The sequence below is a fragment of the Triplophysa rosa genome, linkage group LG8 (genome assembly GCF_024868665.1).
Source record: "Triplophysa rosa linkage group LG8, Trosa_1v2, whole genome shotgun sequence".
Classification (NCBI taxonomy): Eukaryota; Metazoa; Chordata; class Actinopteri; order Cypriniformes; family Nemacheilidae; genus Triplophysa; species Triplophysa rosa.
The window spans coordinates 22651723-22668891 of NC_079897.1; the positions used below are offsets into that span (position 1 = coordinate 22651723).

Consider the following 17169-nt stretch of genomic DNA (forward strand, 5'->3'; position numbering starts at 1 on the left):
TTAACTGTAAGCCAATGCAAAAACACTGATTAGGGAAAGTATTATTACATCATAAATTCTTATTAAATAATAACTCGTGATAAGCTTAGTTGTGCAAATGTAAAAACATACAAGCATTCTGGGTGTCTGAACACCTGTGTTGTAGTTTTTAGCCACTGCTTTGCCCATCGCCAACCCTGACTCTCTTTTAAAACCAGGAGTGAACAGCTTCAATACATGGCAATTATTTGCTGAAACTGTATAACAGAGTTGAACCTCAGATACTAGTTTGGAGTGGAAAAACGTCATCTTCCCCCTGTTGGATAATACATCAATGTCCCACGTCTCTGTTTCACTTCATTCTGGTTATAGCAACAAAATTGACACTTCTGTCAGTTCCCTGCAAATGACCCGCTCATCTTACCAAAAATATGACCAAAAAAAAAAAAATGGAAATGAACCATCCAACTAGCCTTCGCTACAGCTCTCTGTAATGTACTGTGCTCAACATATATTCCTACATTTTATGGTATTTTCAATAGCTACATTTAGTAAACCTCAGCCCAAAATGGCCGTGCTTTAAACTTGCTATTAGTTGTTTAACTAAATAAACCCTGACATACTACAGAGCATCGATTTTCCACGCTGTAATCATTCTCGGGTCGCTGCACTTTTTTTGTGCGTATGGCAATGTATACTAAACAGACTGAAGCGCAGTAAAGCACTATCTGCCTATTAGATAACAGGCTCTTGAAGTGCGTCTGTGCCACTGCAGCGCACAATAGGCTGTTCATACAATATGACCCATGGCTATTATAAGACTTATCTCTAAAGCCATTTATCACAAACTCGCACTGATTGTACAGATCTGGCACCCTCATCATGTGAGGACAAATTGCCCTGGAAAGGCCTGATCTGTGAGGAAAAAACACACCGCAACATTACAATGCATCCGGTTCTCTCTGAATACAATTACAGTTGATAAATGTCTCTACGAAAACAAATAATTGTGCTACAGTAACATTGTTTACAGGCTGTTTATTCACAAGAATCGCCACAAGGTAGCGCACATGAGTGGAGTATCACGGTGTGGTTTGCTATGGACAGATAGCCATAGTTAAACACTAAAATGCAATTAAAACGTATACAAAATACAAATACACATATACAATTTAAGGACGCGACATATTGAATTGTACAGACATTTCTGTCTCATTTCCCTTTGCAAAAATCGTAGCAGTCATACATCAACAAGCGTTTCCCGCATATTACTTTAAAATATATTCCCATTAAAACATTCTACATTTCAGTCTGTACAAACTGCCCTTGCATGTCAGCATTACATAGATTTATAAACTGACATCAAATTTAAAAAAAGAGCAATTAATTGCGCAGAACATCATTCAACCTATTTCCAGTATAAAACATTTCACAATATTTTAACATTACTGTATGCAGATGCTAAAAACACACAAAAAAAGAAAAAAAGTTGTGAGTTGTATTCTGTGAACGCCCAGAACGCATGTAGCCCACTCTCAGGAAATACTGTACCTTTCCATTTAAAACAATTACTTAAAGGCGGGGTGTCCGATTTCCGAATAACGCTTGTTTAGACAAAGTCGGGCCGAGTACCAAAACAACCTTAAGGTAAGGTGCACAGTGCACAGGACGGTCGAGCCGAGCGCTGACGAAAGCCACAGATGTGGGTAGGGGTGTGTCTGTTTTGGTGATTTGAACGTCAACAACGGCTCAGAGAAATCGGACACCCCACCTTTAACATCAAATGTCTGTAAACACACATTCAAAAGCTTGAGTTTCGAACTCTTGTGCAGTTCAACAACTCTTAGAGTATTGTACATTTGCATAGACTGGCTCTTCAGATTGTTGTACTTCTTTGTGAAGGGTTACACACCCTAATGCTGAGAGTTTATCTAAATATTTGATGTAAACCTGACTGTCAGTACTCTTCATTTGTATCTGTGTGTACCTCTGCAATATGTTCTGTAGAAGTCGTACGGCAACAAATAGAAGTTTAGCAGCTCTGCTGAGCCTAGGCAATCATTCAAGCAAACCTCCAGCTTTTACAGTGTGATTACAGCGCTTCAGCATCTGCTGGGCTGTTGTGGGTGACATAGTAGTCGTGTACATACATCAGAACGGCAATAGGCTGGCCAATAATGAGCGAAAGCCACACAGCGGCGTTTCCATAGTTACCTCGGAGAAACTTGGCCACAAACCACGCCAGTGGGATCTGAAAGTATTATAGTTTTATGTTAAGCAAACTGTAAAAACACATTCAGAAATGTACAGTGTTTTGGTTTTTATCAAATGTGAACAGTTTGTAAATAAATGATACAGCTGCGGACAAAAATCGAGTTATTCTAAATTATTAAAATGAAGTTTTTCCGAATTTACTATTTATAGGTGTTTCGGTAAAACGATCATTTTTGTTTAATTCTGAGAACTACTAACAATATTTCTCCCAAATTTCAAATAAAAATATGATTTCAATGTATGCATTAATTTGCATAAAATGAAAACTGGAGAACAGGTCAAAATAACAGAAAAGATGCTCTGTGTTTTTTCATTTCAAATACTACAAAGAAAACAAGTTCATATTCACTTTTAAGCAATACAACACTAATATATGACATGTATGAAAAGTTCCAAAATGATTTTTATGTGATAACTTTATGCGTTTTTATGTGTCTTGTCATGCTGTCAGTCTTTCACATTGCTGTTGGATGACTTTATGTCACTCCTGAGGCTTGACTTTGTTGAAACGCAACAGACAAATGGACTGGAATGGCCACACTACATCTAAAAAAGCTTAATAAATGAAAATGTGGAATGGTCTCTTAATTTAACCAGAGACTGTACGCAGTATTATGCTCAGCTACCTGCACAGACCATTGTAACCAACGTTGCTTCTGTAACCCGTCAATGACACAAATATAAATGCTTTTCAAAATGTTATACCTGTGCCATCATGCCCATGAACGCCCAGAGTCTGAACATCCTGAGAGGAACACTGACCAGGTACTGCAAAGAAAGAGTCATAATCTCACATTAAACACACAAATCCCTTTTCCTTCCTGATCTTGGTTTTGCCAAGTTTCTGTTGAAGTTGCACTTACTTTAAACCTTTGCATTTTTGAAATCAAAAAGTAGACATTACACAGAACCGTCTCTCGACTCATTTTGGCCATCCTTACCCGAGTTGCGCTGAGTGAGTCATCCAAGCCGATTCACACCAGGAAGCGCAGAATCATCCCCATAAAAATGTTAATTTATTACTGAAGGATCATCCCCTGCTGTTGTGCCCTTTAACGGGGTGCTTGACCTCTAGTCTTAGAACATTGGTCTCCCCGTTACCCCTTGCTAGATCAGGGCTACATACATCACGCCCTCAAGCATACCACCTCATAAATAAACCCTTTTTCAAAAATTCAGCGTTCAACAGATATTCTTAGGGAGAACCTTCAGATTTATGGCCGACTCACCATCTGTGATTTCGGAGTCATGACTGTGATCCCGAGTCTAGTTCTCAGACGTCCTGTGAAGGTCAATGTTTTTTAATAAGACCGTTAAGAATACTATCTGCCTGCACCCGCAGATTGGACACATCTTCCTCCCTCATTGCTCTCCCTCCTCACCCCTCCCCGGCTCAGCTCACAGCTTATCAGAGAACAGCAGCCTGATAGGAGCCTGTTCTTCCTCATCCTCAACCTACACATCCCTCTGCACTGACCTTCATCTCTTCTGAAGAACAGCGGCTGCGGTACCAGACAAACGCCAGGCATCTGCTTCAGAGTCAGGGTCACGAGACCTCTCAGACGTTGAGAACATCACGTTCATGTTGTTTTTTACTTGCTTTACTTTATAAATAAATTGTTAGCGCAAACATTCTCCATGAAAACAGATTAGGTTACTGGATGCTGGTATTCACACAGGTTGGAACTTGTTACCCCGACTGTTAACGTTCATTTGCCGTGACCCGACAGAATATTTAAAACGGCGTGTGATTGATGCACATCTCACCTCGTGGAAGAAAGCCGAAGCGAGAAACACAGCAGATTGGCTCAGTAACTTGCCAGCGCCTCTTCTCAGCAAAGGCTTGTAAAAGTGCCTTCGCAAACAGGAGCGAGAGAGAAGCATATAAACTCAGTCAGTATGAACTGTATATAACCATATATTTCTTGCAGACAGACCACATTATAGTCTCTCTTCATTATAGTCTCTGCGAGACTTTTACTGTGTCATATTTCATCTTGCCACCCTAAAGCTGTCCGCAGTCTCTTTCAAAACCTCCGTTCACTCACCGGAGACACCATTTGTGCACAGGAATATTCCAGTTCTGCCAGAAGTATGTTATCGTCTCAGAGTTCCTGAAAAAAACAAACAGTGAGTCATATATATAGTGAGTCAAGTGTGCAGATGCGTATATTTGTGCGAATGCTTTCACACAAAAGTGACTCATCGATTAGTTACCACTTAATTGTTTAAAATTTGTTTTTTTTTCAAAATTAAGGATGACATTTTTAACACAACACACACAAACAGTAAGCCACAGACTGTCACAAGGTTCATAAATCATAGAAATAAAACAATAATACATTTATGTGAATTTTGGGTAGTTGACAAATAAACCGTACATGTGTCCTATGGTGTGACAGCAAAAAAGTAGAAAACAAACTGTTAGTAATATATTATTAATATTTAAAGCATTTATTTGCAAACTCAAAAATCATGTTTTTTATTGTGAATTCCAAGTAATATCAATCAAACTGCAGTTGGGTTATTTTGATTAAGTTATAATATAATAACAAAAAAAAAACAGCTAACTAACAATAAAATCCATTATCCGTTTTTGCAAATAAACTCTTCATTTATATTTATAATATAAAATAGCATGAGAGAAATCATCTATATTGTTAGGTTTTGTCAAAGTTTTTCCTGTCACATAATAAGACACCATGTACACCTGTTGTGAATCTTGCTGAAGTTTTATTTGTGAACTTATTCTGTGCATTTACAGTAAAAACATTTGATTTGAACACAGTTACAGTGTTTTTTTTTTAAATTATCATGAATCATTTTGTATTGATTTTGTGGTCAGTTAATAAAAGGGACAACACAAGGCTGAGTTCAAAGTAACACAAAATGTGTTGTCCTGAACTAGACCGAGATGTATTTAGATAGATTGTGTTGGGATTCAAGTTTTTGTGAATTATTACCTTAGATTTAAGAAAATGATAGGAAATGCCGGAGAAAGGGTTAGTTAAACCGGATTTACTGCTTTGAAAGACATCAGCCATCAGTCCAGTGACAAATACATTCAGCACCCCGGCAGACCCCCTGACCGCCCACATAAAGCCTTTCCAAAAGCTCTCATCTCACAAACTGTAAAGTCATTCATAGAAGATAAAGTCACTCACCACCAGTCCCTGTAGAATTCACGATCTCCAAACCTCAACAGTTCAGCCACAAAGTTCATTGAGGAATGGAAAAATGAGTAGAAAAAAATCAACCAGAGAAGATGGTTGGGCACCTAGAATAAGAAATAGATACTGTATGTTTGTTCCATCTTTTGTTTCGTGCTTCAAATGCCGAAGAGATTTTTAACAAATCAATTGTTCTTCAAATGAGCATTGTGTTTTTAGTTTGTGGAGGCCCTACATACTCACAGCCAGTCTAAGCAGACGTTCGGTCATTCTAGTGTGGTCCATTTCCTACAAAATGAAAAACAATAGTTTCGAAGGATTAGATACAGTGCTTGTCCTCTACAGCACAGAGAAACAGTGGTTAAATCACGACAACACACCTGCAAAGGCTTCATTGAACTTCGAATGACTGGCACCATCCACTTAAAGAAAACGGAAAGAACATTTAGATGTGAACTATAACTCACAGAAATGAAAATTACAGGTTTGAGACATTTTTCCCAGAATGCATGTCACTCACCTGCTGTGTTAAACCAACCAATAACTGAGTGAGAAGCAACTGCGACAGACAAGTGAAAGAGATTTTAATTTCTTACTAAATATAAAGTGAAATGTTAACTGTGCCATTTTTAACGTGCGTGTGAATTAAACGGGGAATTATTTAACAGCTGTGACTGGAGGAAATGCTATAGCCAGGAGCACCTTTATACATTAAAATATAGCTTATATTTGCGTCATGAGTCATGACCGATTAAACTAATGCCCATACTCTATGGTCATTTGCAGAATCGGCGTAATTACAACTAACCAGCTCCAATACACTGAAAACTGAGCTGTCAATATGTTTTAAACGGAATACTGTATTTTTTACAGTGTAATCATAAAAAATGCTTAGTGGCAAACAACAATGCTGACAGGAAATATGTCTAAACCAATAGCCTACCATCTCAAAAAGCCTCCTTAGCAGAAATCCCATACGTATGGATTCACAACGTGGGAAATTGAGCTCATAGCACAGGGTTGGAGCGAAAACAAAATAATACATATCTGCAAAACAACAAGTGAAATGCACATAAACCAAAAACGTAAGAACTATTTTGAAATGACTGTTTTTATTCACATTCAAAATTACGATCATTATGTATATGAAAATTATGATTCATTAAAATTTGTGTTTTACCCCTGAGAGAAAGGTTTCCCGGGTAAGACACGTGCATATTGCTGGGCATAGATGGAGTTGATGGACCTAGAGCACAAAGGAACGGTCAAGAAATGAAGAAAGCTGCAGAGATTATTTTGAATAATTTTACCTTTGCATTTATTCATTTAGAAGACTCTTTTATCCAAAACGACTTACAAATGAGAGAACATTTAACATTTTGTCAATGAGCTATAAACAATAATTGTAGAACACAATTGGGCAATTCCATGCAAAGATAAACATTATCGTGAGAAAATGTAAAAGTTCAAAGGTTTTTACCATACTGACAGGACAGATGTCAATATTTTGTGGTTTAAATACCCTTTTAAACATTTTAGAATTTTAGTCCTGCTTTCAAAATTCACATAACAGTCCATATTACTCATAAATGGTCACACGAACATTGAAATATAACAACCATTTTAGGCTCTATGAAGAGTCAACCCTATCCACTTGTTGGGTATTATTGCTTCTGGTTCGTGCATTTCAATTCACAAAAATCCTACAAAGTATGTCGTCTCTCAAAAACGGTATCCATAACACATATTTAGCTCAATTTTTTAACCCTTTGATGGACAACATGGGTCTAAAGTGTGCAGAGCCCTCCAGGAATTGAGTTAGACACTCCTGGTCTAAAGTAACCGACAGAGATTTTTAACACGTAATTCAAGTATTAAATGTATTGATCTAAATAACTGCTAAAATGATGATTATTTTTGATTCTTATACAATCGTTATTCTTTTGTTTTATCATGCTTGTATTTTTAGGTCATTTTTGACTCATGTGTGTTAACACAAAAATTGAATAATAATTTGTGGTCATTTTGAATAGTCATGAATCGTGGAGTTTATAGATCATGAAAAAATAAATGCCGAAATTAATTAATTTCAAAAGATGCAAAACAAATCCCCAGCCATGCATGAAATAACACAAAATAAATAAGGGTCTTTCTAGACCCATGTTGTGCATTAGAAGGGGATTGCATAGCATGGGCATCAAAGGGTTAAAAAAAGGGTTAGGGCTGTCAAACGATTAATCGCATCCAGAATAAAAGTTTGTGTTTACATAACATATGTCTGTTTACTATGCATATTGATTTTGTATTTATAAACACATACACGTACACTTTCATGTATACACATTTTGGAAATATTTACATGTATTTATTTATATTTACCAATCATTTAAATTATACATAAATGTTTATTAATGTATTATTTTTCTTAAATATATGCATGTTTGTGTATGTTTTTATAAATGCAAAATAATATGCACAGTACACAGACAAATATTATGTAAACACAAACTTTTATTCTGCATGTGATTATTCGCGATTAATCGTTTGACAACCCTAGCATACACTGATATTTTTATGATGTCTAGACTCTAACAACAGGGGTTTGGGAAAATGCAAACAAGTGACTCAATGTAATAGTATTAAATACATTCTCTGCGTTTTTTATATTTCCAGTTTGGACTGAAAATGTCACATCCACGATGCTGGAATTACTCTATTAACTTTGCCTACCGAACGAGCAAATAACATCTCTGGAATCATAGACAGCAGGTGATGCCCGACTCATGAAGAGAGGTGTATGGTTTTACTCACATGACAGAGATCTCGAGAGACTGCGGGCCTTCACTTGCATTCTCTCTCTGCACCACCTGTTAACGTCTTTGTACGAGTACAACTTTAAGAACAGGATGGTGTAGATTCCTAAAGCAAACGCCCCACCGACTGCACACAGAGGACACAAAAGCACAACATGACAAATAATTATTTTGCATAAATATTACAACTCTAAATGCAAACTCCAGGAGAGTCTCACTGTGAACAAGACACTTTTAACACACGCTTTCAAATATACACAGCACAGCTTGCCACGTGACCCAGCGCGTCCAAACCATAGCCCATCACCAATGTAGCGCGCACAGACCTGGCTCGCACTCGCATGCTCCCTCCACCACTGCTTTATCAATGGCAGCCATATGCTTGATGGAAATGGTCCATGCAGGGGCTCTGGAGTACGTCTATGCCCCAGAAAGATGGACTCGAACTGGGTTGCAGGACCAGCAGCGGCCCCCGTGACCCCTGAGCTGACCCGGCTGTCTGGTACAGCAGCACAGCATGCGGCAGCAGGTTGACAGATGGAGGCACGTTTTCACCTCCCGTCGAGCAAACAGATGAGGGCGGATGGAAGAGCCGGTGAAAGTCGTGGTTTGGATGGAAGCAAATGAGGCAATACATTCCCTACTAAAGAAACCCTCGGGAGGTTCTTATGATTGTGATATGAAATCTGAATATCGCACAGGTTGTGAAATGAATAACACACTTGATGATATAGAGGACTGCTTATGATGTTGGCCATCAACTCTGGCGTGAGGAGAAATATAACGCGCCATTATACCGTCACTGAATGAGGGCTGTAAGAAAAGCCATTTTTTTGTTTACAGAAACAGTTCATGGAAAACAAACTTATATATATTTATACACAAAACCTTTACAACATCTTAGGTATTCACAAACCCATCATAAAGGGATAGTTCACCTAAAAACAATAAGTCATCGTTTCTTCACCCTCATGTCATTCAAAATACATGTATGGAAAACAAACTTATATATATTTATAAAAATTTAAATATTTTGTTCTGTGAAACACAAGAGAAGATGCTTTGAGAAATGTTTTAGTGGTTTTGTAGTCATATAATGGAAGTCAGTGGGGGCTGTTTGATGTCAATGATGAAAGCAAATGATGAAATATTTTTTTTCTTGGGTGAACTGTCCCTTTAAGATGTTGGGGGCATGTCAATAACTTGTAAAGGGTGGCTGATGGTTGATATAATGCTGATGTATTACTGTATAAATAATACAATTTGATGACGGGAAACAGGACATGCACAAACTTTTTCTTCTTTCATTCCTTATGCATGAATAAAAAATTCATTGTCATCATTTGGGAGGCTTTATTCATGGGCAGACAGGGTAGCAGTGAAATGGCATCAGGGTAGAAAAAATATTGTATTAGATGTTGAAACCAACACTTGTTAATCAGCCAAGCGGATAATGTTATTGGCTAATAATGTTAAAATGTCCAAATATCAGCCATTTTAATGCCCTGACAAATATATTGGAATCAAGCCTGTACCTCCATCACAGTTAACTACTAAGTCACAGCTCTGATCCAAAGATATGATACACAATAGTGCACAAAACTTGAAAAGGTCGTAATGTTTATTGTGAGTAAAAACGCCAGGGACATGCCAGCTGAGCCCATACGATCTGATTCTTGGTATAAAGGATTACAGCAGTTCAGTCTGTATTTCCTAGTATTGTTTGTTGCCAAGTATTTTTTACAAAGCTGGATCACCTGGTCACAAGGCATATTACAATAGAAAAACAAACAAAGCTTCTCTTTTGTGCTGATGATTGTCTAGACCAAATGGGAGTCATAGAAAATAAACGAGAAAGAACAATTTATGTGTGTGTTTATCAAAGTCTCACTTGGTGTGATGGATGGCAGCTTCAAAACGACCATCACAGGAAACCACAAGATGACAGTTAAGTTGAAGATGTAAATCATCAGGCCAACCTTCTCACTGATCGAGCCCTGGAAACAAAGACATCATAATCCAACCACACTTAAAACAATTGAACACAACCAGATACAGTATATAAATATGCATGACAAAATCAACAACACACAACATTTCATTACAACATAACACAGCTAAGAACTTAAAGCTATATCATATATGTACTCATAAACATTTACTAGCATACTCCTAAACAGTGTTGGGTGTAACTAGTTACTAAGTAATTAGTTACTGTAATTGAATTACTTCCCCCTTGATAAAGTAAAGTAAGGGATTACTCTTATTTTTCTGTAATTTAATTAGTTACTTCTGATGTAATTAAACTAAATACTTTGTGTAATATATGTGTGTGCAGTAGTGGAATTGACATCAAAATTTAAAGTCTAACTTTAAAATCCAGGCTTTAATGTATAATTCTCACATTAGTAACACTTTGGTCAGTTAATAAGAGTACTTTATGTAGTTTTATATTATTTATTTGAATGAATTAAAAGAGCTGTTTCATGTCTATCCTTGCATCACTTAACTAATCAAGGTTGATATACAGTAGGATATAGAAAGTAATTAGTAATGAGCAATTAAATACTTTTTGGAGAGAGTAATTTGTACAGTAATTTAATTACACTATTGAATATGTAATTAGTAACTAGTAATTAATGACTTTTTCAGAGTAACTTGCCCAACACTGCTCCTAAATATTTACAAAATTCACTTTTAGATATATGCGTATTTAACATTTACGGTCTTTCGTTGTCGCAATCACAAATTGCAGGTCAATTAGACAAATCAACAATCAACACAACATAATGACAAATCATAACACTGGCAAAAAAAGTGTCAATCTTTACAGTATTGCTTGTCATGAATTAAGAAATCAATTTTAACCTGAGCTTTTGTTATATTAAAGCTCATCCTATTCAAACGAACATCCTGTAAGTGTCAGAACTGAAGACGTCCTTGTTACTGAAACGACAACTTTTATTGACACCAGGCCCGGCGAACACCAGGTCCTGGAATGTACCTATCAATAACGTCTAGGTTAAACACCGCCTCCACAGAAGAATATCAAGGACTACTTCTCTAGCCCCGCCCACTGGTTCGCGAATGACTTTAGCCATGTACACATAGTGCACACTCCCGCATTTGTGATGATTGACAAACTGGTTACCATAGCGACATATTTTTCGGCTAAAGATTTGTTTTGTCCGTCAGTTTAAACTAAACTACTGCCAATAGACGCTCATTTGCAGTGTTGCCATGATCGTTATTAATAAGCGCTTTTATGCTTGTTGTTTGGTCTTACATCAAAAAGCCTTGGCACTAAGTTCTTAATAAATGGTCAGTTACAGATTTTAAGATTTTTTGTCTTATAAAATATATAAACAATTTGCATCTTAAGGTTTATTTTCGTCTTATCTTTATTTATTTATTTTTTCTGTGAAGATCTGGCAACCCTGGCTCTCGAGAGCGGCTATCCCCATGTCATATGTGCAAAAGTGAGGACTTCTTTCACTGTTATTTTTATTTAGCGCGACCAAGAAACAAACATGCAACATATTGTGCAGCGCCTGGTTGTGGAAGAATACCGTCGCTTTCTTCGGATTCTGATATTAGGAATGCATGGTTGAAGTTTATTTTTAAAGACGTTTCAGCTCACGTGGGTGAAACATTGAGCGTTTGTTCGCGTCATTTCACCGTGGATTCCTTTGTTGATTTACATGTCGATGCCGGATTTGCAGAGAGACTGAGATGAAAAAGCAATGCTGTGCCGTCAATATTGAATCCGACCGGAATCTTATGCGAGTAAAAATATATGTACGATGCGTCACTATTGCTCTGTTAGAGATCGCTTTATATGTCCTGATTATGTGTAACCTACGTGTCTTACCAAGTTTACAGAAGGCTCCAACTAAGCATGTAGCTTGTCAATGAGACACAGAAATGCACATCACAGGGCACACTGCTGTCTTTTGGAACTGCTATGCAATCATAGCAGTGGGCGTTTACTTCAAGTCTTCAATGCGGCCCGCCCTTAAAAACCGAGTGTTTCTTGAGCCAGCCTCAAAACCGGGGTAGAAAATAGCCTATTACTTATTGATTTTGATGTTTTTGAATGTAAAAACCACGTGAACGTCATAAGCAGACCTCAGACGACAGTATAAAATAATAAAAAAGGCCAGTTCAGGACACCTTTAAACACCTAGAAAATAAACAGATGTTCAAAACAAATCAGGCATCATAACAATTTTAAACAATCTGACCTTGGCAAATAGTTCACGTGTAGGTGCGTTTTTGTAGAAAATATATACTTTGAAGGGGTCTTAGTAGAGCCTACACTTTATTTTCTACGTAGCTCTCACGCAACATCAGCAAAATGCCTAAACTGTTTATAAATTCACTCAGTTTTCCTTCAGCCAGTTCTGTAAATGTGCTGATACTCAGTTCACATTTGCAAGCTCTCCCAAATATGTCAATCTTTTTAAAATGCAATGAATCAAATTCAGCCTCTAAATTGAACCCTTCAGAACTGGCAACCCATAATAGAATCGTTCCCAACCCTAAATTATACTGCGTCGAGTGAGCACAGTGAATCTTTACATTTGTATGAAAATGACTTCATCCATTATGATAAACGGATGAAATCAAGATTATGTGAATGGCTTTTGAACTCACCATAGCCAGTTTCCTCTCGGTGTACATTGCAACAAGTATGAACACATTAGACACTGCAAGAAAAAATATTGCACTGTCAAATAAATTCAGTTTTAGGAATGAAAGCATATCTCACCTATGTAGTTGGCTTGTGCTTTGTAACAATTTTCGGAATTATTTAATAGCAAGTATACAGAAATCTGAATCCAATGCACATACAGTTCTAAGAGAGGACAGTCGATTTTTGTATGAAATAAAAATAACACAGTCATTCCAGGACAAGAGATTGAATTGTTTTGACAGTCTGGAAATGAAATGGTCACAATTAGTTAGATTTGTGGGAGTTTTCCCAGTTACTCAGTTGCTTTTAAACGAAGAGTTATCCCATAAATGGAATTCCAGACATTATTATTTATGCACCCTCATAACATTCCAAATCCAATACTTTCTTGCTCAAGTGCAACCTGAAATCTATTCTGAATACTGTACAGTACTGCAACACAATAATGACAAACAACGGGGACTGAAGCGTCACAAAAGATCTCAGACACATTTCAGTTCGTTTTTAGGTAAATTGAAGTTTTAGTGAGGTCACTTTCCTGTTTACACAAAAACAGACAATATAATATTGTTTCATTATAAAATACATACCAATGACCAGGCACGCAGCAGGCCAGCTATAAGGGTCCTTGAGGAACAATGACACAACTTCAATGGGGTCCACTAAAATGCCATACCTACGACAAAATGAATTAATGACATCAAACACTGTATGTCAAACACTGTATGTCATTTTCCCCCACCACTTTAAGTCAACACATTTATAAATAATTACGTTTAACAAAATATGTGAGTTACACACAGGGCTGGACTGGAAAGTTAATTTGGCCCTGGCATTTTTGACCAGCTTCGGCCCTCCACCATTTTTGTCGATGGGGGGGGGGGAACGGGCATGCATCCGTTTCGGCCCAAAAAGTACATCGGCCCACCGGGAAAATGCCCAGTATGCCCGATGGCCAATCCAGCCCTGGTTACACACATCTAACAGAAAGATGTTTTAATTCCTAATATCTGTCCCCCGGTAAACCTGACTCTGAACTGTGAATTATTTGTGATGCTGTACTGGGAGGCAGTTTCAGCAGGCAGCTGTATACATACTGTCTGCATGCAGCAGTAGGCAACATGATGGCAGCATATGGTCCCCTCAGCATGGGGTCCAGAATATCACTCCACGCAGGGAGAGAAAGACTTGCACACTTATCAAATAGGCCCTATAGATTCAACATCTTCCGTATGACTCTCAAAACACACACAGTTTCTGTGGTGTCGTACAGCACTTAAACACGAAGATTACAGATGAAGGTAAAATGTTTATCACATCTAAAAGATTCTGAGACCCTTCTATATTGTCTAGAGAGAAAGACATTTAGTTAAGAAAACACGTTTCGTGCTTTGAAATTAGGTTTGTTTAAAAGCGAGAATCATCTTAATGTTACTTTAGTGACCTTATATGATGTACTCAAATGTCCTAGACAGAATTCCAGATTTAATTGCATGCAATCTCAGGTGTTGACATACTTTATAGTGGTGATATAAGTGAACTGTGTGAATACTTTTCATACCTGAGAAGGTTTTCCAAGAACAGGCGTGCATTGCTCAAAACCTACAGTACAAACAAAGCAGACGCACACATGCATAAAGAAAATAAATGAAAATCATCACCAGGAATACATCACTATGACTGACCAAACCTGTTGGAACGAGCGGAATAAAAAACACCATCTACACAAAGATCTTTCTTCACCGTCTGTTCACACTTTGCAGAGATGTATCGAAATTCATGTCCATAAATCTATACAGCAGACAGACACACACATCCCAAGATATGGGAGGAGAGAAAATGCAAATGCACACAGTAGCACCGGAATATGAAACAAGTCCGGCAAGGCAGAAAATACAGTGATGGCAAAATAGATTCGTCTCATAGCTCACGTTAACAGTAAGCTGAAAAGCGTGAACGTGTGTTCTTCGCAGTTTTCAAGATGAGGACTTGGCTGGCTGTGCTCCATGTTCACTTAGTGTTTAGACAGACAAGCTGTTTCAGGCTGTTTATTTTTAGGTGTCGCTTGGCATTAAGTGTGTCTCCATAAACAGACACACTAATCAACGATTCTTCACATACCATAAGATTGTCACGCACCACCCAACACTGCTTAAAATGTGTCACTGCAACTGATTTGTGTTACTAGTCTAGGTTTTCTGCTTTAAGGCAAATTATTCATTAAATTAAAAACCGGTTTCAATAGGAGATAACATCTAACCTCCTTTAATCTCTGTAAATGGCTGATGTGAGATGCAATAAAGATTATCAGGTCTAATCGTCGTCGGCACCTCTGACTCACTCATTACTGTGACAAAGTTACTAGAACCATAGAAGAATGAGTAGGCAAGTCAACGCATGTCACTCCCTAACTCAAAGTGTGTATGTGACCGTTTCAAACTCACCAGCATTACCACACACCAGTTCAGAATGCCTCTGTAATTTTTGAAGCTGCTTGCAGAACTGAGCAATGACTCTTGCATTTTGTGACAACTGAGGAAGAAAAAAGAGAAGATCAAATGAAAATGATCTGATTCTGGGCATATTGATTAAACTACTGCATTTACAGTGTTAAGTTATTGTTCTTTATCGTTCAGATGAAGGTCACTTTTCTCTATTGGTACATAAAACCAAAAGACACAATAACCACAAGAAGGAAAAAGCCTCCAGGGTAAAAGGCCAATCTGTAGACCGCAACAAAAAAACCAACAACGCAGTGCTTTTTACTCAACATGCTTTTGACAATGCAAAACTCGCCCAATCCAAGAGATCATTGCGTAATGTCAAAGTTTGATTTCAAGGTGAATTGATTTAACATGCAAAGTGATACAGCTAGTCAGCTTCCTTAAAATGACCACATACATTTGGAGAAGAAAACACCTGTTTATGATTTTGTTTTCAATGTTAGTCATCAATAACAAATCAATAGTTTTCCAGTAACTTGTCAAAAGAACTATATTCGGGATGAAAATTCCCCTTATTGATGAAGATAAAGGCTGTGGCCATTTTGTGAAATATACAGTAACATCCAAAATGTACATTATAGCACGAAAAAGCAAAACAATACATTTCTTATTACAAAAGGCTACAAAAAACTTAGTTTTGCGTTTATTTGACACATATTTAATAAAAAAAGATTTTCTTTAGCATCAGACGATCAATCATGTTTTATGCCACACACGCATGTGCTCCATATATGGAAACTGGTGACGTCATTTGCCCCTCTTGTGCACTGACCATTCACCAAACTTTGCCATTGACCATACAACAACCTAGTACGTACACTCAATGACGTTTTGCACGCGGACCGTATCTCACCTCATTTGGTCGTATCGATCGCATTTTCGTTTGTTGTCTTCTTTCAGCTGTAAGTTTCTCGACTCCTGCTTCTTTTGGGGAGTTTTGACTTCTGATGTCGCGCCGTTTCTGAGCTTCAAAGTCTCAGTCTTTGCGTTGGTGATAGTCGCGCGCCTTCGACTCCGTGTCACGGGCCTGAAATCATCCCTGTCATTCATGATTCAAGCGAGTTTACCCCCAGTGTTCAGCAACACACATTAAAGGAGCCGAGTCCACTCGGGAGTTTCATTGGGCTCTGCGACCGGAAAAACAAGCTTTTTGCGTAAACCTGTAGTTTGGCAAGATCTTAGGCTGACGCAACATGTGCAATAACGCTGCTTGAGTCAAATAGATTTGCGTGGACTTCAGCACGGTGTTGGTAGTAACGCGTGTCTCAGTCAGATTTACGACTTTCCTCCGGATCTAGTTCCGCGTTTTCATTTTCCCATGCAAAACAACTCCGGTAAGCCAATAGGAGTCAGTAGTGGATGCCATAGTAGTGAAACTCACAGGGCCAGCTTGTGTTTTACAAGCATGGTGTCCTTAAGTAACCAGTTTTTATTAAAATACGTTTATAATCACAGTTATTCTCAACTCAACTTTATTTATATAGCGCTTTTTTCATTGTTTACAAAGCAGCTGTACATGAGACATATTGACTATAAGCAAAACAATTAAAGTTATACCTGTAAAAACAAGAAAAAGGTGAAAACACAGAAGACAGACACACCCACATACAGACACTCCACACACACAATATGCGCACGCACAGTGAAAGCACACATTTAAGATAAAGGAGAGAGAAACAGGTCAAATATTAAACAGACTATAAATACCTATATGCAATATTAATTAAGTAAAA

General features: G+C 37.7%; 1 protein-coding gene across 1 annotated transcript; it reads right to left on the reverse strand.

Moving 5' to 3' along the window:
- Nucleotides 1-977: 977 nt before the first annotated feature.
- dgat1b (diacylglycerol O-acyltransferase 1b) lies at nt 978-16750 on the reverse strand. The gene is made up of 17 exons (XM_057340628.1): nt 16290-16750; nt 15377-15464; nt 14494-14534; nt 13523-13608; nt 12893-12945; nt 10128-10233; nt 8235-8363; nt 6604-6669; nt 6367-6470; nt 5944-5982; nt 5804-5845; nt 5667-5711; nt 5418-5530; nt 4302-4367; nt 4021-4108; nt 2959-3021; nt 978-2230 (listed from the first exon to the last, which is right to left on the reverse strand). The coding sequence occupies exons 1-17, from the start codon at nt 16484-16486 to the stop codon at nt 2072-2074; spliced, it is 1485 nt and encodes a 494-aa protein (XP_057196611.1). The 5' UTR covers nt 16487-16750; the 3' UTR covers nt 978-2071.
- Between the last annotated feature and the right edge of the window lie 419 nt (nt 16751-17169).